At 40.6% G+C, this 27,623-nt stretch overlaps 2 protein-coding genes and 2 long non-coding RNA genes across 7 annotated transcripts in view; 2 read left to right on the forward strand and 2 right to left on the reverse strand.

The window, feature by feature from the left end:
* The first annotated feature begins 111 nt into the window (after window positions 1-111).
* Window positions 112-5,814, forward strand: tpra1 (transmembrane protein, adipocyte asscociated 1). Of its 2 annotated transcripts, none has more exons than XM_046029090.1 (11): window positions 112-275; window positions 1,169-1,352; window positions 1,583-1,715; window positions 2,328-2,414; window positions 3,241-3,313; window positions 3,516-3,595; window positions 3,707-3,817; window positions 3,936-3,996; window positions 4,178-4,280; window positions 4,927-5,007; window positions 5,113-5,814. In XM_046029090.1, the coding sequence occupies exons 2-11, from the start codon at window positions 1,180-1,182 to the stop codon at window positions 5,381-5,383; spliced, it is 1,173 nt and encodes a 390-aa protein (XP_045885046.1). In that variant the 5' UTR covers window positions 112-275; window positions 1,169-1,179; the 3' UTR covers window positions 5,384-5,814. The 2 variants fall into 2 exon arrangements, with proteins under 2 accessions (XP_045885046.1, XP_045885047.1); XM_046029091.1 differs by lacking the exon at window positions 112-275 and adding an exon at window positions 406-1,097.
* On the reverse strand, window positions 3,328-8,785 carry LOC123956717. The gene is made up of 4 exons (XR_006821606.1): window positions 8,444-8,785; window positions 4,112-4,258; window positions 3,961-3,966; window positions 3,328-3,826 (listed from the first exon to the last, which is right to left on the reverse strand). It is a non-coding gene; the product is annotated as an uncharacterized LOC123956717 (long non-coding RNA).
* chchd6b (coiled-coil-helix-coiled-coil-helix domain containing 6b) overlaps window positions 7,613-27,623 on the forward strand; it is a 187,751-nt gene continuing 167,740 nt past the window's right edge. Inside the window, exons 1-4 of one of the 3 annotated variants that reach the window (XM_046029092.1) lie at window positions 7,613-7,899; window positions 8,669-8,765; window positions 9,017-9,062; window positions 10,145-10,301. In XM_046029092.1, the coding sequence (XP_045885048.1) occupies window positions 7,816-7,899; window positions 8,669-8,765; window positions 9,017-9,062; window positions 10,145-10,301 (384 nt within the window). In that variant the 5' untranslated portion in view covers window positions 7,613-7,815. The remainder of the gene's footprint in view (window positions 7,900-8,668; window positions 8,766-9,016; window positions 9,063-10,144; window positions 10,302-27,623) is intronic. The other 2 variants (XM_046029095.1, XM_046029093.1) reach the window with 2 other exon arrangements.
* LOC123956719 lies at window positions 15,087-16,444 on the reverse strand. Its single transcript, XR_006821610.1, has 3 exons — window positions 16,033-16,444; window positions 15,709-15,876; window positions 15,087-15,175 (listed from the first exon to the last, which is right to left on the reverse strand). It is a non-coding gene; the product is annotated as an uncharacterized LOC123956719 (long non-coding RNA).

Raw genomic sequence — 27,623 nt, forward strand, 5'->3', positions numbered from 1 at the left:
GCAGTACACACCCACGATTGCTAAAGCTTTCCTCCTGTAGGTAAAAATAAATAAATAACTAAAACACCACGTCACACTTATCTCGCGAGATGTGTGTCGCTTGTTTGGTGAGAGTGTCAGCTGACCACACTGGGAACATTTGTTAACGAAACTATCTGGTACAGCCATGTCCCGTGGTATCAGGGATCAATATATTTATCGATTACAGCGTGGAAAGCATGTGCTGAGGTCATATTACTTCTAAAACATTTCACAGCGGTAGAACCCTTGAATCGGTAAGATGTTATATTGTTTTTCTTTTACCAGTTGAAGCTCTCGTTACGTTGGGTCAGCGTCATTGCACTTGCATTAGTGTGACGTTTGTTTTGATGCTAACGTGAACCCATCGGCTTTTATGCAGTTTTACCTGATGTAATTTAGCAAGCCGTGTTTGTCGCTAGCATTGTGGTTATTTCGCAGTGTTTGTCTCTAGCGGGAGCTCAGAGGAGACCTTTGTAATTTACAAACAGCCCGTCTGCGGCTAGCAAGTTTTAAGTAACGTTAGCAGCGTCAGCTAACGTCCGAAATCCCCCTGAACGCCAAACTGAAAGTATTATGATTAACGACACTATGGAGGCGTCGGTTAGCTGCCCCCACTGTAGTCTTTGACCAACTCCAGCAACACCGATGTTGAGTTGAGACTGACCTCTAGTCATTTTATTTTGTTTACTCTATTCAAGTTATGCCCTTTATCCTGACAGGTCGCAAACTGTTGAGTAGGCGTACAGTAATGCTAACAGGATCAGATTAGTTTTCCGTTTGAAACTTTAACTCCACTTTAACACGTGGCTGATCATAGCAGCTATTCTCGTTACATAATGTTTATCTTAGAGGGAAGAAAGCTGTGGCAGGTGCCTTCCTGGTACAACAGCCCAGCTGCTCAACAGCTGTAGACCTATACTAACTAAAGTCTTAAACCTCAGTAAAAAGAAAAAAACTCAAGTGTTTGTGTTGTGCGCCACAAAAATGGACTCAGCACTCTTGTATGTAACCAAGGGACCTTTCCTTCACAAAGCCCACTCCCAAAAAGAGGAACCTCTTAGAATGAGAAGTAAAATGTCTGTGTCGGCTCATGTGAGTAATGATCAGTTTCAATTAACATCTGACATAATCAGATTTCTTTCCTCAGGGTGCGACACCATGCTAGCCACAGTGACTGCTGTGGTTAGGTTTGCTCAATACTATGGCAGCATTTCACCTACACCACTGGAGAACACATCAGCATTCTCAACGTGGCAACCTGATACCGAAGCAAACATCAGCAAGCCTCACAAATGTCTACAAGTTCTGTACGAAGACATCGGAGACTCCAGGTACTCGGTAGCATACTGTAGAAGAAATGGTTAGGAAGCCAAGAAAGTGCTAGTAAAACATACTTTGTTTTTTAATCTTTGTATGACAGTGCCAGAAATAGAAAGTGGAAATAAATTACTAACTGTTTAAAATGAATATCCAACAGTCTGTTTATTTTATCTGCAGTAAAGATTGCACATTTTCATTAAGTTCTACATTGTTCCCCTTCACATTCATCTCTCTGTTTCAGGGTGCGGTTCTGGGACATCTTACTACTAGTGCCTAATGTGGCATTCTTTGTATTCCTGATGTGGAAGCTGCCCTCAGCCAGGGCAAAGATCCGACTCACCTCCAGCCCCATCTTCGTCACCTTTTACTTGCTGGTAGGACACAAACCACAGAAACACCAATAAACAGTGTAGTGTTCAATCTAATTATGTTGAGCTTGATGTTGTGCAAAACACAGTTAAAGATTTTATCCTATAATTTAAGATTGATCTTTTGTTCATCTTTTTCACTCTCTGAACTGGCAGAACCAAACTTTCAGGCTCGGGGGATTTAATTCACTGTCTTATTGCTCCCCGAAAAAATCTAAAGAGACAAAGCACCAGTAAATACCTTTCACTTTTGTCACAGCAAGGACAAACAACCGTGTCGAAAGACCTACTGATGATGTCTTTACTGCGCCGCTTTATAATGTGTTCCTTCTTGGTGGAAGGTGCTTTCTCTTTGTTTCCATTATTCCATTCCATTATTTTACTGCATCTGTCTGTTTAGGTTACCATTCCAGTGATGGTAAGCTTACAATAAAGACTCAAGAGAAGAGGATATCTCGTCTCTGCAATGCCTGGCGAGGCTATAAAGGAACTCTACACATTGCTGTCACTAGTGTTAACCAGTGCATTGTTGGTATATACTCCAGCATGTGTTTGTTGTGTTCAGAAGAGAGACTTTTATATGGTCTAATATGTTTTTTTATGTACTGTGTTTCTTAGGTGTTTGTTGTAGCAGCGGTTGGAATCACCCGGGCCGTTGTGTCCATGACTGTCAGTGCGTCCAGTGCTGCCACCATTATAGACAAAGTAAGAAAGCACACAAAGCCTTAATAACATTTTTCGAGCACACGTGGGTGTCATATATATATATATATATATATATATATATATATCAAAGTACATGGTTATTTATAGAGATTAAAGTATACACTGAATTTGTTTCACAAATTAGGGAACAAACAAAATAACTGTTTTTCTACCTAAATCTGATTTTTTTTTTTTTTTTTTTACCCATATTTAGTAATTCAAAAATCTGGGTAAAAATATGAATAAAAAAAAAAAATACCCTGTCTGGGATGCACATTTTGTAGTTGCGCACTATTGTTTTCAGTGCTTGTAGGAACTCTTCACTTTTGTGTACTGGAAACATGTACCAGTCACATGATATTCATGTTTACTGTAAACTACAGCTTCTTTGTGTGATGGAATATGCAGTCTGGGGGAAAGTGGTTTAAGATGATGTAGTACGCTTTTCTAAACAGACAAAACAGTTTTCTTGGAGTTTAACAGTAACAGGTAGTACATGACAAATTGCAGCTTTTGCAGCATAAACACTTCGCCCATACTGAAGTAGCATTCACCATATCCTGTCACAGACGTCTCCTTTATTAAATACCCAGAGGGGCTGATTTGGGCTTCAGTATGACTTTGTTGGGCCTTCGTGTCTAAAAGGAAAAGGCATTGCTGGCATTCCTCACATACCAGATAAATCCCTATGGAGTTCACTGGGATGGACCTACTGTTCCCATAGCACACTGTCATGGCTGCGCTGTTGAAGAAGAAAAAATACAAATGATTATACTACTCCTCTGCTCTTCCACATGGATGCTCATGATGTTTGTTGTCTCTGTAGGTGCTGTGGGAAATCACCCGTTTCTTCTTGCTGGCCATTGAGCTCAGCGTTATCATTTTGGGACTGGCTTTCGGTTAGTTTGCTCTACTGGTTTCAGTTCTCATTTACTGTATGTTTGAACCAATTTGGTATTTCTCTCTCTTTTCACATGATCCATTTCAAACGTCCCTTTTTATAGTTTATCCTTTTCAGCCCTGAACCTAACCATGACTGTAACTGAAAGTCTGTACAGCTTTTTGTTTCTGTCAAGCCTCTTTTCTTTATTCATTCATCAGGTCACCTGGAGAGCAAGTCCAGTATTAAGCGTGTGCTGGCTATCACTGCTGTGCTGGCTCTGGGCTACTCCATCACACAGGTAATGACAGGTGATAAGAGGTGAAACAATGTTTAAACGCGTCACTGGTAAACTGACAATCGGTAAATTGTCATTCTGTATGCAATTATAATGAATGAGACATTGTTCTAGGGCACACTAGAGATCCTGTATCCAGACAGTCACCTGTCCGCTGAGGACTTCAACATCTACGGTCACGGAGGACGGCACTTCTGGCTGGCCAGCTCCAGCTTCTTCTTCCTGGTCAGTAACCTGTAACCATGCAGCAGTGGCAGCGTTGGCAATAAAATAAAACTCATGCTTCATAGATACCTGAGAATTTAAGTCCAATGTTTGATTTTATAAAAAAATTTTTTTATAGGTGTACTCTTTGATTGTGATCTTACCTAAAACTCCAGTGAGGGAGAGGATATCTCTTCCATGTAAGTCACGGGTTCCATCACAAAGATCAGAAGTTAAATTTCAGAGGTTAAAAGATTTGCATTATGTATTGTGAATGGAGAATGCATGTTGCACTTTTAGTAATGTGCTTCTTACCTCTGCATGATGTCATGTAATCTAACGTGTTTGTCCTCTGTTGTCCATTTTGCTTCCTTTAACCAGCTAAGAGGAGTTTCTATGTGTATGCTGCCATCCTGTCTCTACTGAACCTCGTCCAGGGCCTGGGCAGTGCTCTGCTATGTGCTGAAATCATAGAAGGACTCTGGTCAGTATAACGCTTTTGAGTATTATTCTAAATAAATGCACCCGCATGAGTATTTTAGGACAAAAGATGAGTTGCATAGGTGTTAAGCTTCACAGCAACTGTGGCTACAAGGCATTGGGTTTATGCAGTACAAGCCTTTTAGAAACATTTCCTGGATATGGAGCTGTGTGGCTGTAAGGGTAGCGTTATATATACCGTTTACTTTTGTAAACCACTCAGGGGTCTGGTGTATAATTTATATTATTTTCTGCATTTTTCCTACAAAATCACCCCAATAATTCTAAGATGCTTAATTCTTTTCAAATCAGTATGTTTTTTCATATCGCAATATATATTGCAGCAATATCGTGCAGCCCTAGTGGCTTTTTTTGTTTGTTTATTTTATAATTGACTTTGGTGGTTACGTTGTAACTAGGAGATGACTCACTATTTTGATGGGTCCCATGCAATTCAGAAGAGTTTAGGGGAGCGGATGAGAATATAATAGATTGTTTTCCTTTTGGATTAAACTGTCGTATTGACAGAAACCTGTTGTTTGTGCTTTCTGTATCTGCTGAAGCTGATAATATCCTTTATGTCCTGTAATTTTACAGGGACTGTTTACACAGTAAGAAACCTGTCTTTTGTTTTGTCTTTTCTGAACCAGCTGCGTGGATGTCACCACCTTCCTGTACTTCTCCGCCTTTGCGCCACTCATTTATGTCACATTCCTCAAGGGCTTTTTTGGGTTTGTAGAATCATACAAAATATACAGAATACTTTTTATAGTTAAGCACTTAAGACAGCTGACCATGTTTCTTTTTTTATTTCACTACTTTCTTGTTTTCCACAGTTCAGAGCCCAAGATCCTGTTCTCCTACAAGTCACAGGTGGATGAGCCGGATGAAAGTGACGTCCACCTTCCCCCAACCGTCGCTACAACCCTTGGCCGTAAGGAGATGACTGACCAGGGCCTTTTTTACTCCTCCACCCAGATCGATGGCTCTGGGCCCGGTAGTTCTCGTATGGTTGGAGCATACCTGGATGATGTTGCTTCCGGACCCTATGGGTCCAGCAGCATTAACAGCATTGAAGCGGACCGCTGGAGACCCATAAATGTATGATTCATTGAAGAGGGGTAATGGAAGAAGAGAGATTGTTATATAGATGGACTTAAATGTTATACGTGTGTAGTGTGTTAGGCAGGGTGGCGATCAGAGGAGTTGGCCAAAAACAAACAAAAAAAAAAAGGCAGACAACAAAGTGGTTGGACACCAAGAAAGTGTCACCTTGTCTTGCTTTGAGGCCAGGATAAGTTAACAAGTGGACACTTAAGGAGAGGCCTTTGCTAGCCAATTAGCTGGAGAACTGTGAATTTAGCAACTGCTTTTGTAACGCTGTTACCGGAGTGCACTGCTGCTGTAGCTCCACACTGGGAGTGCTGTCCCTGATTGTGGCCCTGACAGACTTGGTTCTGTTCCACAGGCTCTTAAATGTGGGAGCTTTCTGATTTTTTTTTTTTTTTATTTTTTTTTAATCATTTCTGCATTCATGCATTCATGCATCAACTGCTCAGTTACAACCCTGTTTTAAATAGCCATGTCTTTAAAATCAATCTAACATTCTTTTGACAACAAGTCAATGTCTTACGTACATTCCCACTAAAAGCTTTGAGCAACAGCAGCTCAACTGACCTTGTTATCTGCTGCCTTGTATTAGATTTGTGACACAACCAGCTAATCATTTTTTTTACTGAATCACCGTGCCTCTACACAGAACAAGGACTAGTGCTGATTCATTTTGATAGGTGTACTCTCAAATAAGTGCTGTCCCTCCGGTGAACAAGTGATGGCATAGTGTTATGCTATATGATAAGGAAATCGGTAACTCCTAAATACAGGCACGGCATTCATGTTAAAGATCATAAACCATCTGTAAGGCTCTCTGCTAGGAATGGCTTAGACACAGGAGTACATCTTAAATTATGTCTCAGCCACAAGCTCTCCATCTGTCTTTTCTCTCTTCTGTTATTTATTTTGTGCTTTTGCTTTAATTTCTTAAACCACATTAATCATTCCTTCCACTGAAAGCACATTTATTAGCTTTACAGTCATTAAAGATGTGTTGTAACGTGTGATTTGAGCAACAAATGTGCAGAAACCTTTTTTTGTGTGTATTCCAAATTAGACATGCCCTCATTTCATATCAGCGTATCAAGTTCAGCTTTGCTTGCTGTGAAAGGGTTGCTGTTGCAAAGTTTAGTTTTTATTTTGCTGCCAATTTCTTATTTTCCCCTGTGTTTGGAGTTTTCACTAATGTTATTACAAGTGGTGAAATTAGACCATAAACAATATTGCTCAATTTTACAATATCAAATGATGGTATTGGTACAGCTTCAGTATATAGATATTAACTTTAAATTCCCTTGTTGTGTCAAGGGCAACTACTGGACTGTTGCAGAGCAAATTTTCGATTCTGATCAACTTAAGCTTCTAGTTGTTTGCTTTTTGGTTCAACTCCTGAAATAAGTTCTTGTCATACCTCCTGGTGTCACTACAATATTATACTTTACTTAACTTATGTCTACCAAAGACATATGATGTGTTTCTTCCTGAAAATGCTATGTTTGGAATGAATGGATTACTGCATTTAAGCTAGCAGTATTCATAGATAATGGAGACCTGTATGCAGAAAATAGTAGTAATTTTTTAATCATTCAAAAGCAAGAACACAGTAAAGAAGTTGTGTATTTCCAAGAAATTACAGTATTTGCCTGACCCTTGAAATATTCCATGTTCAGGTTTGAGTGCTGGTGAGAACTGTTGTAGTTACCTGGAGGTATAATAATAGCGAATAGTGGGACATCAGTTTGTGTTATGGAATGTCCACTCTCTTGCTGCACAAGATGTCTGATGTTGAAATAATTTTGCAAATCATCTGTAAATTGCCTTTTTATTTAAGTGCATTGACTGTATAATATTCAGACCATATTAATGCAATGTATCGAGCATTCCATGACCTACAGAATAAACCGTGGACTCTTTTATGTTTGCTTTGGGGATGAGACAGGAGAGAGAAGCCACACTGTGGCTGGTTTAGGTAATGCAGTCCATTCAAATTCAGGACAGGAGTCCACTCTGTGGTCGCTTGAGGTAACTTCACTCTGGGGAAAACAGCTTTTTTTTCCCTCCTACATATTATACATATTTCCTCAAAATGATGACGTGACTGTTTGCTCTATATTCTATGTTTCCTTATGTTGTGTTCGTGTTATAAAGCTTCACAACGCAGACTTCACGTTAGTCAGACCACAGATAAACTACAATTCCCATCGACCCTTTAACCGATTTAAGATATGCGACCATGATTAACGTTATTTCATCCAACGAATGAGCTTTGACGATACTGCAACGCGAGAATAACCTTTACTGAAGTCGCTGTGGCGGCGACTCCAGCCGCCCACATTTATGTCTCCCTGTCCTACAACTAGACAGGGTTTGTAGTATTATTATTATTATTATTATTAGTGATCCGGTGGAAACGGACGGCTCGTAAAATGGGAGGTAATGGCAGCACGACTAGGAAAGTGTCCTTCGGACTGGACGAAGACGAGAAGGTCGCAGTAATTGAAGGAGTGAAGGTAGATATAATGTAACATATCGTCTTATTGTTAACACAATTCAGTTTATTGTATTTTATCAGTCAGAACGGCTGAAGCTAATAACGGCTAAGTTAGCTAGTAACGTTAGGCAGTCACAGGTCCTATGTCCTCAAATGACCCCTTCCTACCCCTTCTCTCTCTCCATAATGTCCATTTAAGTTACCGTTCCTCGGTCTCTTAGGTTAGTGACTTTAGACTAGCCTTGTTAACAGCTTGGTGAATCACGACATGTAACGTTAAATACTGCTAAAATGCCAATAATTTCGGACATTCACGCAGCCATAACGTGAACATGCTAGCGAATTGTACACAGCATGACGTTAACTTCACTGTTAGCTAAATTTGCTATGTCAGTAACATTGAAGGGAGTTAACAATGTCACTGTAACGTTAGGAATAGTTAAATTAATTGTGTCCCGCATGTGAAGCTGCACATTTTACAGGAGGAGAGTAAAGTAATAATGTTCATCATGTGTTGATCCATGTAAGTTAACGTTAGGCAGATACTAACTTAGTTGTCTTACCTATGAGGAGGACCAGAGGTACAACTGTGTACAGCAGCACATCTGGATCTGGTTGTCACTTAAATTATTGCTCAAGGGCACTTCACCTGGCCTGGAGGATGGTCTCTTTAACCAGTGAGCCATTTAATCTGCTACTTTCCAAGACACACAGCTGTCCCGTACGCGCACCAAGGGGCTGGTGTGTGTTTGTGTGCACATTTAGTCAATTGTCACGTTCCTGTCCAGCTCTCAGAGGATGTGCTCCGGCGGATGAGGGAATCAAAGGGGTCTGACAGCGCCAAGCTACCACCGGCGACCTCAGACAGTCACAAACCACCACCAAGTAAGTCCCAGTCAAAACACCTTTCCTTGCTCGCAGCTCTCCATTTGGAAGGCCTCATACAGTGACTGATCACGATAAAGGTCAATTCACCACAGCAGTACTGTGTGACTATTTAAGATTGTTGGACAGAACACAGTAAACATAAACTGGGTCATTTATGTGCTCACACTTTGGCATTTGACACTGTTGCTACTCTGTTCTGCAAACGGATCCGTATAATGGTATTGATATTTATCCCATTTGATTTTCAGGTCCAAAACCCTCCACTGCAGAAAAACAGGAAGAAATCCGCCAAAAGTAGGTGCTCATAATGTCATGGTCACTGTCCCTTTCTGTTGTCATCCAGCCACATTTGGTGGAGGCCCTGCTGCTGTTACTTTGCATGTAATATATTATGATGAGCATGAGCATTAGTTTGAGCTAACTTGGAATTTGAAGCCTCCTTGAGATGCCAATTAATTATTGCAACTTCAGCTTGGTAAATGGTAGACTTTTTGATCCTAACGTATATTTTCATACATTTAATTTGGGCCTTCTGTGTTGACAGAGGCAGCTAATAGCCGGTGGAGGTGACAGATGTTTAAAATAGCACTAGTGTGTAATGTTTATGGAGAACACACATGCCTGTCAACACTGCCTGTGCTGATTTACTCTCCCTGTATAACAGACATGTTGCTATGCTGCTGGAATGATCATATATACTCTCCTGAGCCTCTAGAGATTTACATGTTGGCATGTCTAACACTTCTCTACCACTCTCACTGCAATGCTGTTTCCTGCTAACGTGTTAGATATAATATACAGTATATGATACAGTATTTGATCAGTTATTAATGCCAATCTTCTTAAATTCTGGGACTAAGCATATCAGCGTTGTCAGGTAATGTAGCAGAAGTATTTTAGTGAACCCAAGGCATGGCCATATTTCATAGTGTTGGATTGCATTATGTTATAGGTTGCATTATATCCTAGTTTGTGTTCTCCTCATGTATTTATATATATATTTTTATAATAAAATGTAATACTTTAATTAGATTCCACACAACAATTAATTAATGAGGATTATTGTTATTGCTATATTGACCATTCATTTTCAGTTTTAGTGTCTCAGGGTCTACATGTTGTTTTGGATTTGCATTTTCCACTATGCCACTACCATAATACTAAAAAACAATCCATAAGATATATGGTTGTTTGTTTTGTTTTTTGACCTATTGATTTTTGGAGGCTTCAACCCAAAAATATTGTTTTTGGTATCCGCAAAAACCAATACCTCTCTGACCTCACTGGGTAGCTCTCTATGTGAACAAGAACGTGCATGTTTAGCAGATTTTAGTTAAGATAAATAAAGGTTTAAAACAGTTCTTCCTCTACTTTAGCTTTGAGCGCCAACAGGCCCTGGTGCAGGAGCAGTTGGCCAGACTGGCCCAGAGGGAGAGAGAGACGTCAGCAGCTGCAGGCCTGGATGAGCTGACCCCTGCCCTCATCAGAGAGAGAGGAAGGGCCCGTGAAGAGCAAGAAAAGGCCAAGATAGTGGTGAGTAATGCTTTCTGGGTCTATAGCAGGAGTTATAGGCCCCTTTTCCACTGCATGATCATCATTGCACGCGCCAGACAGAAGCCAGTAACAGAAAGTTTATATTTTCCAATTTTCATACATTATTTCATCACCGGGCCGGTCTGGGGACCTAACAAAACCGTGGCGCAGCCAGAGTCAGTGGACTTTCAGAGTTAGACCGTTAAAAAAAGACCGTAAACTTGTAACACAACAGCCTGAAACTTCACTCCTGTTCCGGCATGCCGGCTGTGGCTTTTCATACAGACATCGTTCTGCCTCTGTTAACACCAACATTCCCGTCTCAGAGGTGGTTCAAATCGGACTCCCCTTTCCAGCTTGGTACCTTTCACACGGCTCAGCGAGCCAGCATATTGGTGTAATAATCCCAGAAAATTGGGCAGTGTGAAAGCGCCTCCAGTAATTAGTGGTGGGAACCCTGAATAACATTTGTGTTATCTAGAGAGATATTGTTGGATTGTAGAAAATGTTTGTGTGATACATAATTTCACCACTTTCTTATTAAGTTCAGTAACTTGGCCTCAGGTTGGTTGAGCCCTTCATTAAAATAAAGGGGTGAAATAGGCAAACATTTTAATATTTAACAGATCAGACACTAGAGCTGAATGATTTTGTAAATTTTGTAATACTACAATTGTGATATGATTTGCGATATTGAATGGAAAAAAATTTTTAAATAAATTTTCATATAATTATGTTTTTCATTGAAATATGATGTGTAGGCCAGGATATCTCTGCAGCACGACGGTATTTAATTGAAAATGGTATTTTGACACTCATTTTGCCTTTAACAAATATTGCACCTACACATTGAGTGTTCAGTCCTATCAGACACATTCAATCTTCAGATTTTCAAATATATACACTTTTTATCTGTTAAGTCTAAGATCTCAAATCAATATAAGCCTTTATTACACATTTTACCATATACATGTTTCCATTATTTAGGAGTAGATTTCTTTTCCCCCAGAAACCTTTTGTATAAGTCAACATCACCATCTACTGTTTAGACTTTGAATGGCACCTCTGGACGGTGGCACTGGTAAATTATTGAATAATTAGGATGTACATGCTCGCAAAAACTTCTATTAAAAGCCTAATCCCAGTGAGACGCATGTCCCTTTTACTGGCCTGGTGTGGCTACACGTTTTGACAAATAAATACAGGTCTCAGTTAGACACTTGGTCTGGGTTTTATAGAGGTTCTTTGGATGTATAAAACCTCTTAAAGCCTACCGGTCACCTGCTTGAGTTATAGTTCTAAGCTACTTAGATCTCACATACAAATGTTGACGTTTGTCAATATAGTTAGTTCAGTTCATTTTACGGACACAATGAGCACGTATTAATCATTCGGATTTACGTGTATGGTCGGTCTCTCTCTCGCTCGCTCGCTCGCTCGCTCTGTGCTTGAGGTTGGCCTAGATGGGCTGTGTCTCTGAGTTAAATGAATGATTCTTAATTGATATGTTATCTGATAGCCTATTTTTTATACACGTAATATCCAGACTGGTTGAAATAAATAACCAGTAAAGTCATGAAAAGTGATTAAGATATTCAAAACAGGTTTGCTGTGAAATTGTTGTCCAACCTTGAAATTATGCATGTCATTGTCATTATCAGTAAACTTCAGAACTTCAGTAAACTGTTTTAATTCAGTATATTATGATGCTCAGTTGTCATAGCTGTTACAGAAGCTTTGTTTACGAAGACCCCTAATTTCAGATTCTCTGCACTGAACAGATCATGCCAGTGGTGTGGAAGCAACATAAATTAATCAGGGGGGATGTTCAGTATCTGTACTTTATCAGAGGAAATCCCTAGTGGTCCTGCCTTGCCTGTCGGGGTACAAGTATGACCATCTATTTCAACAGGTTATATTAATAATAACAGTGTTTCCCATACATTGATTTATTTGTGGCGGTCGCCACAATATCAGCGCTGACCGCCATATATTGATGTTCGATTTTTTTTTTTTTACTATTTGAAATGCGTTAACCCCTATTTCAGTAAAGCTGTGCACGAACACACACTGACAATGGACGTGTCTGAAAAGCCCCTCCTCTTCAAGCACAATCTGAATAAAACCATGGTCATGCGCTGGAGGAAGCATTGTTGCTGGCTTTTCCCCACAGAGAAAAGCCCTCAGCTGTGTGGGAGCACTTTAAACTGAGTGATGACAGCAGTAGTGTGGAAGTTATGGTGTTTATAAATTTTAATTTTGCTTAATTTCTTTACAGATCAAAACAGTCAAATTTCTTACATTTTAAAATTAATCAGTATCAAACTGTAGGCTGGAAACAAACAGCAACACAATGAACACATTTAAATAAGCCTAATTATAATAAGCCGATTGTTGAAGAAGTGCATTTTGTCGCTATAGGCTAATTAAAATTAAAAGTGAATTTTGCATAATAACATGTTAGATTTAGTTCCACTACCGAAAACACTGCTCATCCCGTGCGCTCTCCGCCTGGACCCCCGCCCGGCTAAACTATTCCCGGATTCTGCTCTGGACCTGCAGACTCTCTCACTCTGGACTCTCAGCTACAGTTCCCCCTACTCTGTACAGCAGCCACCAACCCAGTTCGGCATGCATCTATTTTCACTCTGTCTTAACCCCGCAATATAAATATTTCTCCCTTTCTTAGTCCTGCTCAAAAAATGACATTCGGGCCAGCCCTAGAGCACCGCTGCACAAAACTAATGCATGCTTGCTTTGCTTTGTCACTACCAGTATTTCAAATGTGCTTGTTGACACATACTCCTGTCAAATTAATAACGAGTCAACTAACAGGTCAGTGTGTAGGAGTGAAACAGAGGTGATTGCCAGAGAGATTTGTATGTTTAACAAGTGTGTCTTTGTGTGTTTTTCTGATTTTACTTACATGTATATGATTAGCAGTGATTTCTTGCCTATCATTAATTAGTGATTACCTCCCTGGTGTTTTTTTTTGCCTCACTTTGTTAAAATGAAACACTGTGGATTTCCCACAGCCCTGTCTGTCTCTCTCACGTACTCTCCCTCTCCTCTCCAATTGATTTGTCCTGCAGCGTCTTTTCGGCATGCCAGAAGCTGTAATGAATACTGAACGGAGCCACTGGCTTAGCTTACACTGATATGGGCTCCAAACATTTAATGATGTTGCATCTCAATGTGAAACTGAGCACTGTTACCTCAAAGCTTTTGTTTTTTACTTTTTCTCTGACATGACAAGTCAATACAGCCTGTCAGTGTGTGTGCAGATGTCAGTTTGTGTGTTTGTGTAGGAGTGGGGAGACACCTTAAAGGAGTATCCTGTCTGTGGTTGTACAGACATAGAAAATAAGTTTTGACCCAACTCTGTCACTGATGATGGGTGTGTTGACAGGTTTTAGCACTCCTGAAGTTAAAAGAGGGGGGAGGTTTTTTGCCGCTTTCAGGTGTTGATAGAATTGAAGTGGATGTACGTGTGTCTGCGAGAAGCCTAGACAGCATATAACTTGGAGATATCACCTCTCCCTTCCCACCTTTTCCTGTTTATCACCTGCCTTTCTTGTTCAGTCTTACCTCTGACTCTAACTTTTTTCTGCGCAACTGTCTAACACATTCATTGTTTCCAGTTTGATTACTCTAACATGTGACACATACTGAACAAACCACCAACAGACCTCAAACCTAGTGAAATTTACTCCCAACATTAAAAAGAAAGGTGTGCTTGGTTTATTTATTTTTTGTTTCATTGCTTCAGCTTTTGAGGAGATTGAAAGTGGGATTCAGATTCAAGAGCTCTGCCACTATACAATCTCTCTGCTTAGCAGGTGGGCTTCCCTCTCTTCTTTGCATTTTTTATCGACCTTGCATCTCCCGGCAACAACACAGCTGGAGGCTTAAAGAAAAAGTCTCTACACCCCTCCCGTCTCTTTGCCTATTCCACCTTAAACGCTCCACTTTGAGTAGTTTGGGAGCTGCCTTATTTCCTGGAGGAGATGACAGACACACACAGACATGCCGTACATTCACACACATAGTGCTATGACGCGATCACAACCCCCACCCCCCTCCCGCAGCCCATTTCCCCACGTGCACTACTGGTTTCCCAGCAGGCAGGCTGTGTGTTGGTGTTGGGGGGAGGAGGAGGTGGGGGAGGTGTGGCGGCAACACCTGTCAGAGAGCTGAGCTGCTCCCAACACTGCCTCAGGCTACCTGTCACAAACACTCACATTAGCCATTTACTTCTGTCTTAGCACCAACCGCCACCGCTGGGACTGTGTGTGTGTGTGTGTGTGTGCGTGTATAAATATATATACCTGTGTCTGTGCATACCTGTGCATAAAACAGGCTCCAAGTTGATTTATATCAAAGGAGTGTGTGTGTGTGTGTGTGTGTGTGTGTACAGGGATAACCGCTTGAAAGGTTCATCCACAGTTCAGTCAATACTATATTCTTTGAGCATCTTGCATATTATGTCTGTAAGTTTTTTTGTACTGTGGTATTTACATTTTAGTTTGGTGTAAAATTCAGTTTCCTTGTGTAGAGTCTGATTAGAGCTGCAACTGTTAATGGATTTGTTGTCACCTATTAAATTAATTGCCAAATATTTTGATAAATAAAAATGTTACTTCCCTATTTGGTAAATTGAATATATTCGGGTTGTGGATAAAACAGCACATTTGAGGACGTCATCAACCATTTTCTGACATTTTTCAGACCAAACAACTAATCACTTAATTGAGAAAAATATGCATTAAGCCCAACATCTGATAGTGTTAATTCCTTCCTGCTATGCCTCATTTCTTCATGTAGTGTATGAATACTTACCTGTAGCTCATTGACGTCTAGCTGATGTTCTGAATCTGTGAAAACAATTTAAAAAAACTCTTTTGATGTTCCATACTGATTGGCCAAGTGTGGACAGGTATTTCAACGGGGAGAGCTCAAAGTGGTATCTAAAACTCGTTTCTTTATAATCGTCTCATTCTCACTTGATGCACTGTCCATGTTCATTACTAACCCGCCTGCAGTAATCGGCTCAGTATTGACAGTGATGCTGATGGAGAAGCTGTGTGGTTTCGGTGAAGAAATAGTGCCACTGAAATCGGGATTAAGTTCTGAACACCGGCTGTGACTAATAAGCACTAATAGTTGCTGACTGTCCCTACACGTTCACTCCGCATTTTTGATCAAGTTCGCACAGCTGATATTAAACACTCACCAGGAATATTTGCAACCTGTGTGCCAGACCATATTTAATTTACTCTACCCTGTTTAAGAATTATGTGCCAACTGCAACTTCTGTTCGCCATTAACGCCCAGCTTTCCACCCCTCCCTACAAAGGTTCTCTGAAAAAAGCCTGTACAACTTGGCTGTTTCGACGTGTCATCCTACCTTGTTCTAAGACTGCATTTAGACTTTAACAGTTACACCTTGAGTGAAAACGCTGAAGAGACGATAGGCGACATTAACACCTAGTCTCTTCTCCTTTCTTTCATTAGCACCTCCTGTGTTTGTCTTCTTCCCCCGACTATTCTCTCCGCCTCAGAGGTGTCATTCGTGCTGCAAATAAATACCATTAGTATGCACATGCATTCAGTGCTGAGCAACTCTCACACACACAAACACAACTTCATCTACACACACAAGCATCTGCTTTAAGCTGTTGAATTTTAGATGCTACCTAGGTGGGTAAGACTTTACTTGAATGTTTGTAACCTGTTAGATGGCTTTATTTTCTGACTCCACTGCAAACCAGTGATGGACAACAACATTAGTGTACAGTTTCAATTCTGACCCGTTTTGCAGAAAGTCCCATGTGGGGAAATTTGAAAGACAGATGGAATTAGAAAAAAACGAGTAAATACAGATAGATCTGAGAACTAGACATCAGCAGTGACATCATACATCTGCAAATGCGTTGATGATGTGGCAGTCACTAAGACGATAAAATAATTCCACATCCAGAAAGTCTGGATGAATGGAGAGTAAAGGGCTCTATCAAGAGTCAAAAAAAGCTGCTTTTTGGTCAGGTGACAAGGAAGCAAAGAGATCTGCCAGAGCGAGACTGAAAGCTGGCATCAAGGAGGCAAAGCAGAGATTGAAGAGAGAACTCAACACCAACAACACCAAAGATCTAAAACATAACAGACCACAAAAGCAGGAGCGCCCCCATCATGTGTGAGGCCACGTTACCAGATGAGCTAAACATATTTTAATGTTCGCTTTGATCTCCTCAACAAAGAGTCAGCTGTAAAGTCTACCCCACCTCCAGATGAATGGCCACTGCTATTATCCATAGCAGATCTGAGAAGAGAGAAGCGAGTGAATATGAGTAAATCAGCTGGGCCTGATAACATCTCTACCCGTGTACTAAAAACATATCCCAGTAAGCTAGTTTATGTTATTACTGACATTTTCAACATATCACTGTCTCAGGAGAGGGTTCCCACCTGCTTCAAGACAGCCACCATCATCCCTGTACCTAATAATATTCTCTCTATATTCTATAATATTCTCTTCCATTGCAATACGTCTGCACAACACAAACCAGAGTAATGCACATGTAAATCTCTGCCACATTGTTCTTTCTCTGCAAATAGTTGTATTATTTTTCTCTATTCTTTTATTATTCTTATATAAAATTCCTCGAATGTGTAAAGCAGTACTTGGCAATAAAGCTCCTTCTGATTCTGAAGTCTGCAGTGTCTAGTCTGAACGACTCATCCCCATTCTGATGAAGTGCTTTGAGAAACTGGTTCATCAGCACATAAAGAACAACATCCCAGCCAGCCTGGACCCTCACTAGTTTGCTTTCAGAACCAACAGATCCACAGAGGATACCATCTCCTCTGCCCTGTACTACCTCACAAACAGACCACAGACAGTTCGGATTGGCGGCCACACCTCCTCGACTCTGAGCCCCCCAGGGCTGTGTACTCCTTCCTGTTCACGCTGTATACCATGACTGCATCCTCCAACAAAGAGAGAACTTTGTTGTGAAGTTTGCAGATGTCACCACCATCATCGGCCGGATTTCAAACAACGATGATATCGGGAGGAAATCGACAGTCTTGCAGAGAACAACCCACTGCTTAACGGCAAAATAAATGAGATGGTTGGTGATTTTAGGAAAAAGGAGGTGAAGACACACAATCCTGTCTACATCAGTGGAGTTGAGGTAGAGCAGCTGAACAGTTTTAGCTTCCTGGGAATCAGTGTCACAGAGAACCTGACATGGTCCGCTCAGGTCTCCACCCTGGTGAAGAAAGCTCAGAAACCGCTGTATTTGTTAAGGAAACATCCCATTCCAAGTTCTTTAACCTTTACAGAGGAGCAATAGAAAGCATCCTGACTAGAAAAATAGGACAGTAAAGGACAGTAGTCATCTAGCCACAGCCTGTTCACTCTGCTGCCATCTGGAAAGAGATGCAGAAGTATCTGCCGTCGTACCTCCAGAGCAGCTTCTTCCCCCAGGTTGTGAGACTCCTTAATTCATCCTCAGCATTCCACCATGTAAAATAGTTTTACATTTCTATGATTTTTTTTATTTATCCACCCATCTACTGTACATACTTTTTATATAGCATTTGTTTTTGTTACATCACAAAGGAAACTACAACTTAATCTTGTCATACAACCCTATTTTGTAAAATGATTAATCTACCTTGCACCTTGTATACATAAACACGTCAGATATTAGAGGCAAGCTGTCATTCGTACAGCTGGCATTGTGGGGTTTTACTGTGTTACAAACCTAATTATTAAGATGACATATCCATTTAATTTGGATTTTGAATGCCTCTGAATTGGTACAAGTCACCTTAATTCCACCCACCTCTATTCTGTTCTTCTCCATCCAGAAGTTTATTAACCTTGGAGGCAATATTCATGTCAATTTCAGTGTGGAAAATAGGTTGCTCTTCATGCATAATACCGCCTTGCTCCTTGTTCTTCCTCTCCAGTCTATTAAAACCCAGTAGGGACATTTCCTTGACTGCCACAGATGTATCGTTAAAGTTACAGTGGGATCAAGTTGGCACTGCCTTTCAGCCCGGCATATTTTCCCCCATGATCAAAATTTCACACACTGCACATGAGGCAGAGAGTTGAATCAGTTTTTGTTGATTTTTTTATTGTAATGAAACCATGCAACTGCACACTGTGACATATTTTTGCAAAAGGAAATTGACATCTTTTATTTTATTGTAAATTATGATAATCTTTTAATTTTATTAGTTAGATAGTTAGCTGTGTGATAAGAGGGGCTGCGCCCATTTGGTCACACCTGATGTCCCGGTTTTCTCACACCTCTTTCCTTTAACAGCCTAGCCAGATTGTTGTATAGGTAGTTAAATGGCAAATCAGGTAGTTTTGTCATTTCGTGTATATTAATACATGTCACTGCCTGTTTGTGTTTATTTTGTAGGAATTTGAAGTAGTGTGGAATCATTTCACTTGTTGAGGTGTTTTTTTTTATTCCCTTGCTGTGTAGTCAGACCCTCTCTGTCCTGTTTTACCACATCACACATACCTGTAGCTGCGTATTTTGAGTTATTGGTTGGTGTGTCTAGCACTTGGATGAGTTAGGTTTGTGACCGTGTGATGAGGAAACAGGATGTAACCCTGTAAATTGTCAGTAGATGGCATTGTGGAAGCGTGCTTGGTTTGCCAGGGGATATAAAGCAGGATGGATGCGTGCTCTGCACAGCAACATGTGCTCCTGGGCAACATGTTCTCCCAGCATTTATTCCTCCTCCTCTGTCTCCCATCTTTTTATCTTTCTCTTTTCAACCCCTCAGTCCCTGTCCTTAGAGTATGTATGTGTGTGTGTGTGTGTGAGAGTGTGTGTGTGCATGCTTGCATGTGTGAATGATGACTCAGAGTGAAGCATTTGACACTGTCCAAATGAAAGATGATGAAAACCAGGGTGAAAAGCCCAACATTCATTAAAGTCAGACCTGAGATGACAAACAGTCAGACCGCAGCGGATGATGCCACACATGTTAACAGTATTGCCCTGCTGCTGTGTAGAAGTACACGGAAATGACACTTGACAAGGGTGGAAATGTGTTTTGCACTGAATATGCTGCCTTTCAGTTACAAGATGTTCTCGCTAACCCGCAGGCCCCCCTGCTCTCCAAGTCTTGATCACAGAGTATAATTATCTGCAATGGATCTGTGTACAGTTGTTTTAGCTAATTCTTTGACTTTTGTTTAAACATTATATGCTTTTTAATTGTTTCCTTTACCACTAATAATGTATATAGTGTAGGTATTCCTAGATTATTTAATCTGTAGCGTGTTTGGAGACTTCAACACACAGGAAATCTAAGATTTGAAGGCAAATGCAAAGTTACTGCCCACCATGTGTCGTCCCTCCTCAGTGAACTAGCCTGTGGTTACATCAGTCTGTCAATTCATATCACCTCAGCTGCTTTGAGTGTTTGCTTTCTAGCACCAGATGGGCATGTTGGTTCAGCTGTATGCAGCCAATCCCAAAATAATATCTGGATGGATCCCCCTTCCTTCCCCTTTGACCAAAGATGACAGCTTCAAATCTAATTCTAAAATAAGAACAAGGAAACCGTTGTTTTTCAGCAGATGATAGAACATCACTGTTTGCAGATTATGAAGCAAGGCATATCACACAGTAGCAACAATACCAATAAATATGACATCAACATAGTACATTAATTTAATACAATTCAATACACACATTGAATATTTTTATTTTCCACCAGCGTCTACCTTTTTCCCACAACCCACCTGTGAGACAGGACTGAAGAGTCATTTTCTCCAATATACGGCAGCACTCGGCAGCTAGGGCAGCAAGCACATGGAAGCATTAGGCCAGAGAGCTCAGAGAAAGAGAAACATGGACAGGGTCGGGCTATAGGAGCTGAAAGGCGGAGAGAAGAGATTTGGAGCGTGATACAGTAATGGATTCAGATGTCTGAGTTCGACAGCCAGCCGGCTAGATAGCCAACACTGCTTGTTAGCCAAAGACAGAGGGTCGGGAGAGGGAGGAGAGGTAGAAGAGAATGGGTATAGGAATCCAGAGGAGGGGGAGAGAAGAGAAAGATGGATCAATGAAAAAAAGAAAGAGAATGAATTGAAAAACAAGTTGAGGTATGGTAGTGGAGGGAGAGAGGTTTTTGTTGAGACTGAGTGGGTGAACATTAGCCTTCACCATGGCGATGGCTTTTGAGCCTGCGAGTGTGACATACTGTGAAGGTGCACATATGCACTCACACATGAGTAAACCCTGAATGTCTTCCTCATAGAAACTATGTAAGATACAACAGTGTTTCAGACATACACATTCACACACGGCTAAACTACTTGTTATCAGCTAGTGTAATCACAGACTTGACATCTTTTCGGCATGTGAGAGCAGCTAAGCCCTTTGTGCATGCTGGCACTCACACACATACATGCACACTTACAGCACTCCCCCATCATGCCACGGTAATTGCTGACGAGCGGAGCGCTCACCGGCTGAGGAGATTTTGATCGGAGCAGAGCAGAAAGGGGGGCGTCTAGCACAAATCCTGTTGGTTCAAAGGACAAATGTGTAGGAGTGGAATAGCTCTCCCATCAGAGAGCAGTCGCAATGTAATGAGACAGCTGGACGAGACTTATTATCCAGAGGAAATGTAATGTTTCCCACATGCTTGTTCTCATATAGGGGAATAATAATTTCTGTTGGAACAAGCTAAATGAATAAATGTGAAATGTAAACAATCAAAGTGTGTGTCAAAGGTTTTTTAATTTAAGATTAACATTGATTTTAATTAAGATTTCTCATCCTCTAAGCAATTTGTTCATAAGTTGCATTTATCTCAGTCAAAAATGAATGCAGTGGACACTAATGTCACAGATCTTATGTCTGATCTTATGATACTGAATTTTATTTATTTTAGAATTAAACGCTTCGAAAATATGGTCTGTGTTTCACATGTGGAATTATATCTCGTTAACAACTGACGTATGTATTTGTAAGGAAAGCATGGTTTCAGAACAAATATGAAATACATAACAATTTGTTTTAAACACATTTTACCTTTGCCTTGTATTAGTGCATGTTGGTAGATTCAAAAATGTTAACTAATCAAGTTTTGTGTTTCTGCTTGTTGTATGCAATATTCTATTGTTTTATCTTACATAGTGTGCTGTTGGACACATAAACCTTCTTATATTTATCTTTGTTATATTTCCATTGAAAGTAATAAATTACTGAGGCAGTGTTCTCCAAAATATCTCTGGATGTTCCTGTTGGTGGGTTAAAATCATAGACTGTTTATAAAAAATATGGTTAAAATAGCCTCATCCCAGTCTGATCAAACTATTCCTGTCTATAGTCGGTAATATTTTTCAAATCCAGTAGTGTCATCACAATTCTAGGCTAAATGTGAAGAAATTGGAGTAAAAGTGAGAGTGAGCAAATGAAAACACAGAAAATGCTGTTTCTCTCTCACCACTACCCATTTCCTAGTCTCTTCAACCTCCAGGGCTGGAAATGAAGCTAAAATGCTAAAGGTGCTTTCAGACACGAAGCGACGTGAAGGGGGCGGTGCTGGCGACGCGAAGGAATCCGCGTGAGTTGAATATTTTCAACTCAAGCGAGAAAGTCGCATGACGCTGAGTCATGATAGCTTATCAGCGTTGAGATTGTCCGTACGTCACCGGCGGCTTCAGAGCGTTGCGTGGAGAGGGCCAGGAAGAGCGGGTGATTGAAATCTTCTGGCTAAACTTGGGGGAGAGGATAAGGGAGCAGTGCTACAGCATTTGGACAAATAAAAACCCGTAGTGCTTTTATTAAATTGACTTTTTACTTTAGTTTTTGGGATTACAACGTTGATTTATCTTCACTCGAGCTTCTCAGCAGCTAGTTTCCGTGCACATCTGGTTCCAGTGTTCTTAGCATCGTGTGGCACTAATTCATATTTATATAAAAACCGGACAAAACTGGACATTGCTGGGAGAAAAGAAAGCAAGGAGGTTGAACTACCTGGTGAGTTCAGAAAACATGTGTATGTAAATTTATTCGAGCTATCGTTGTACTTTACTGTGACCAAGTTAGCATAGCATAGCCCTGATCGATCCGAACTCCATTCAGAAAACAAACATTTTTGAAGTTGTTCTCCTGCTGTCTTGCTGACAAAGCATGAATTCATATGTTTAACAAATCTGCATCATATTGTAGTTATTTTGGCATCAGTTTGATCCATTTATTGCTATTTAATCAGCAAAATGTTTACTTAGGTTTATACAGCTGTAGTACTGACGTTGTGTTTGTTCGCGTTATCGCGTTATGTGTGAACACAGCAGTTGTCCAGTAATAAAACCCCTGCGAGGAAAGCGTTGCATGGATTAAATTTGCGTTTGGTCTGAATGCCGCATAAAGTGCGAAAACCTGCAGTTCTTAGAATGGCCACTTGAGAATGGCTCCAAAAGCGAGCCAATCCCTATTCACCCCCATGTTAAAATGCCAAACTTCACTGTTCACAGCCCGGTACTAAAAATGTTTTTGGTCTCTATAGCTAAATTTCCTGTTCACGACAACTGTACGTGCAGTGAATTTTTATAGAACTCACCCGTTTAAATCATATTAAAGTTATGCATAATTAAGATTGTGAACGCTTTGAGTAACAGGTGGCTAGCCGGAGCAACCAGTATTCATTAGGCCAACCTCAACTGCACCGACACGACACCTCTGCCCATTTTTTTGGAGTAGCCGGGAGTAGGCGACACAGGCACTGTTGAGAAGGCGACATCCGGAGCTTCACAATCACTTTTCAGAAATATATGGGTGACGTCATAGAGACTACGTTCATGTTTTACACAGTCTATGATCTCTCCTCCATCCTTCATTCTCTTCCCCACAAAACCTGTACCTCCTGACATCTCTCTTTCTGCGTCCTCTTCCTATCGCTTGGTCCTTTTTATCACTGTCTCTGTGACAGTCTGTGGTGGTAAAGCAGGCTGATTAAGTGTTAATTCATTTAACCTCCCCCGGCTGTGTGACGAGAACACACATTTAATGAGCAAACAGCTAGACTAACCAATTCCTGCCTCTGGTATTTCTACTATACTGTGTTCATGCTTATGTGGGTCCATGGAAGTGTGTACATCACCCACATGTGTTAGTATGATAATTCGTGCAGATGAATTTGATTGCATTTGGAGTTTACTGTATGTGTTAATAACTGATGCAGAAATCTGAAAAAGGCTCTGTTTCCCTGTTTGCTGTAGTGCCGGCAAAAACTTAACTAACAACTAACTGCCAGTGATGAGAATAAAAGCCTTACAGCCTTAAACAGAGGTACAAGATTACTCAAGTATTGTAACATTTTGTAGCTTACTTTGCAGGAAGTGACTGCTATGTTTTATCCCCGGGGCTTGCCATAACTGCACATGCCCTGATTCACTTGCTGCTGAGACTGTATAGTACAGTACTGCATATACATGCTGTCTGTACAGTGAATTGGTAACCATGCACCAAAATACCTTAGATATCTTAGCATGCCCCCGCTTCAGTAACAGTTCGTTTTGTTTATAGACTGAATTTTCTTAACAAATTGTTACAGTTCAGATAATCCCCCCCCCCCTTTTTGAATTCTACTTCTTGACTTTGAAACACCTGCTATTTTAAGTCAAAGTGTAACCACTGAAAATCAATTTCTCCATTTCTATCCACAATTTGGTTTAGAAGTTGGTTATGAGGAACAATGAACAAAGAATCGTAGATATGAAATTTGGTTGATACAAATTTGGTGATGAGATATTATTATATGAATGTTGAAGGTATAAGGAACAGCTTTGTGATTTTCAGTTACTCAGTCATAAAGGAAGTTCTTAAGGGACAGCATTTCCCTATATTTACGTAGTCAGTGGAAAAAAGTATTGTTTATGCCACAAGAGAAAAATGTATTACAGCAACATACTACAGATTATTGAATGCCATTTTGTGTGTGTGTGTGTGTGTGTGTGTGTATTTTCAATATGCCTTTTGAGGGCAAATCCACACACGTTTTAACTAAGCATCAGCATCGACCAAACGAGCTGGGGTGAAAGCACTCAGCTGTGCCAATGGCATTTATTACTGGCACACATGATGAATGTCCAGAGCGTATTTATTCCCATAGAGATGTAACAGGAAGAAAGCTGTCGGTGAATTAGCTTGTGTTTTGTCCTCTCTGTCTGTATTTCTGTCTTTCCCTCTTTCTCCCTAATTAAAAAGCCAGATCAGGAGGTTGACTGCACAAAATGTCTGTCTGCCAGTGACATTCTCCAGCCTAATCCTTCTTTCCTCATCTCTCTCTCTCCCTCTCTCTCTCTCTCCTGAGTAAAGTAGTAAACCACACCAAAGTCTTTTCTCCCCAAACACATAGATTTATTCAAATGTATCATTTGCATAATTCAGTATTTACATAATTGATTTCCAAGGAAGCGTACTTCGCCATGTGAGGTGGTGTTAGAGACCAGAAGGTCTCATCCTGTCACATCGTGTCAGTTTTTCCGTTTCACTCCCACACACACACACACACACACACACACACACACACACACTCAACTTTAGCTCCTATTCGTTGTCATGAAATAACGCAGTTTCTCTAAAAGTAATTTGTTGACAGATTTGATAGATTTTAGATTGTGTTTGTTCCAAACGGCCTCACTGGAAGGTAGAGAGGAAAAGCCGGCCATTGTAGAGAGCAACATTGGTTAGACATGAGGATAACATTTTTAGACAGTCTCCTGGAAGGCATTCGTAGTGTTGCACTTGGTTGTTCACATGAAAAGTGACAGAAATAGTTGTTTCAAGAATGGGGGGAAAAAAAGAGAGCTTTAGAGGGAGGTTCCAACCCTGGCTCCTTTGTCACCTCTGCACAGCTGACCAATCACAGCAGAATCTGGTTGCGAATGTCGGATTGTTGGTTTCAGAAAGTTACAGAAATGATCGGAGCTATTTGACCATCCTACTAGCACTTCTGAAGAATGGCGGCTGCTTTGAGACCAGTGGTTGTCAAACTTTTTCTGACGCATCCCCCTTTAGAAGCTGAAAAAAATTCACTCTAAATTCACACTAAATTTACAACCTTTATCTTGGTAAAAATCTAGGGAATAATGAACCTTTGTCTATTTGGGTTACTTTGCCTAGCTTTTTGCTAGCTCAGTTGATCCAGACTGAGGCTGCTGACTGCTGGTCACCAGGGAGCTCAGAGCCGCAAAACAATGAGTGGATGTACCTGAAATGCCATTGTCTGCTATGGCCCATGGACTGAACCTAACTGCTTGGGTGTGTATTTTGTCTGCATCTGTATAACAACAAGCCCCTTCACCTCACTTTTAAAGTCTATCATCTATGGAAATGGGACCTCCACACTCCTGTGAGCACTCCGTGGGGGTCCACACACACACAGTCACAGTCACTCTCAGTTTAGGCTCTGCCACCGAAGAGCAGGGAGGTTAAACAGATGGCATCGGCTGTATCCGTTACACACATCACCCAACACACACACACACGCATTCTGCAGCAACTGGGTTTGTGAGTTCACCTCATTTAACTGAATGGTGTTTTTATGAGGCATGGCAACATTAGAGCCACCCACTGCTCTAATCTATCCCTTTCTGTTCTGTGTCTAAAGCTGGACGGGGAGCACTTGGTTTGAGTGGGCAAGGCTAGACGCACCCAAATACGGTGTCCTGTGTGTGTTATATACTTAAACAGAACGTTATTTGATTTGGTGATACAAGCGCTGTAATATAAAGTAGTCTAGCGTAATGCTGTCAGGCTGTATAATATTTTATAGCTGCATCACAGGTCTATGATTTATCATAACAAAAAAAACACACAGTAAGCTCAGCTGCTAGTTTTCGGTCTTACTAAGGGCAGTTGCAACATAAACATTAAACTCACATCTGTATAACATAATTGCCTTTTAAATATTAATGTGGAAGCTAACACTATAATATAATAAATAAACACATTTAAAAATTATTGATTTCAACATTTGGGTGTCATGGATTTTTTTGCAAACGTAATGCTTGAAGATGTGCTTAACGGCGATTTGAAAACAAAATTCATATTTTGTTAGGCTTTATGCAAATGCAGAGTCTGGAATACAAGCGCCAACTATCTTGAGACTTGTTTGCTTTATATCCTTATACAAGGTAATAGCTTAGTGATTTATTTTTCATTTGTAGCTTTTCAGCTAAGTGGTCAGTGCATGAATTAGTTAAGCAACCAGCACTGGCTATATTGGCTACTCATCTAAAAGCTGTGTGTTTAGTGTTGGAACACCCAGATAAGTCAGGAAATGGTGAATAAAACCATCTTCTTTTCTCTTCTCTTCTTAGGATATATATAATCCAACATGTGTCAGTTAGTACCTAACCAGTCATATGTTTTACAAATACTGCTTTCTCAGCGAGAATCAAAGATCTTCTTTCACTTTAAGGCATTGAAGAGAAACAAGACAGATGGGTGGACCGGGCGGGGGGTGTTAATGGAAGGCTGACATGCAGTGAGGATCGTATGCCAGACCCAGAACATCTTGAGTATGGGAAAAGTTTTAGCTACCATTGCCACCAGGATGACCAATGTAAAGATTAATGAGTACAATTTCATATATTGTTTCATTACCCTGGCAAACTAATAAGTTACTTGGTCACAGAATGCATGTTGGGACACGTTGGATGCATTATGAGACTTGTTAGAGGCCAAAATGGTCTCTTGCAACATCTGGCAAATTAGGTTTTATAAAAAGTAGTCATCAGCCTAACATGTGCAACTTGTACATAATGGTGTTGATTACTCTGTAACTGTACTAACATTGTTCCCTCCTTGTTCTCTTGTTCACTTATTTCTTCGTCAGTTATCTCTTTCTCTCTGCTGCATGTTCTCTCATTATCCGTCTTATTCCTGGCTGTTTCTTTATTCATCTTTACTTCACCTTCCTTTTTATTTTCCTTTTCATACCTCTCTTTTATCCTTCGCCTCTTTGCTCTATCACCATCTCTTCCAAACCTGTGCCTTCCTTCTACCCTCTACCGTCTCACTAACCCCTTTTCGTTGTCTCTCTCCTAGCCAGCAGATTTCGATGCCTGGGTAAGCAACACTACCATTGCTGCCGCCTCCTTTTTTTTTTTTACTCAGTTTTTCTTGCTCATTCTTTCTACCTCGTCTTTTCTCTCTCTCTTTCACTCTCTCTCTCTTCTCTATTCAAATGTCATGTTTTCATTGTGCATTAAAGCGAGGCTGTGAGTGCGCTGCCGCCACCATTCCACACAACAACACTTTGGGA

This window comes from Micropterus dolomieu, linkage group LG18 (assembly GCF_021292245.1).
Source record: "Micropterus dolomieu isolate WLL.071019.BEF.003 ecotype Adirondacks linkage group LG18, ASM2129224v1, whole genome shotgun sequence".
Lineage (NCBI taxonomy): Eukaryota > Metazoa > Chordata > Actinopteri > Centrarchiformes > Centrarchidae > Micropterus > Micropterus dolomieu.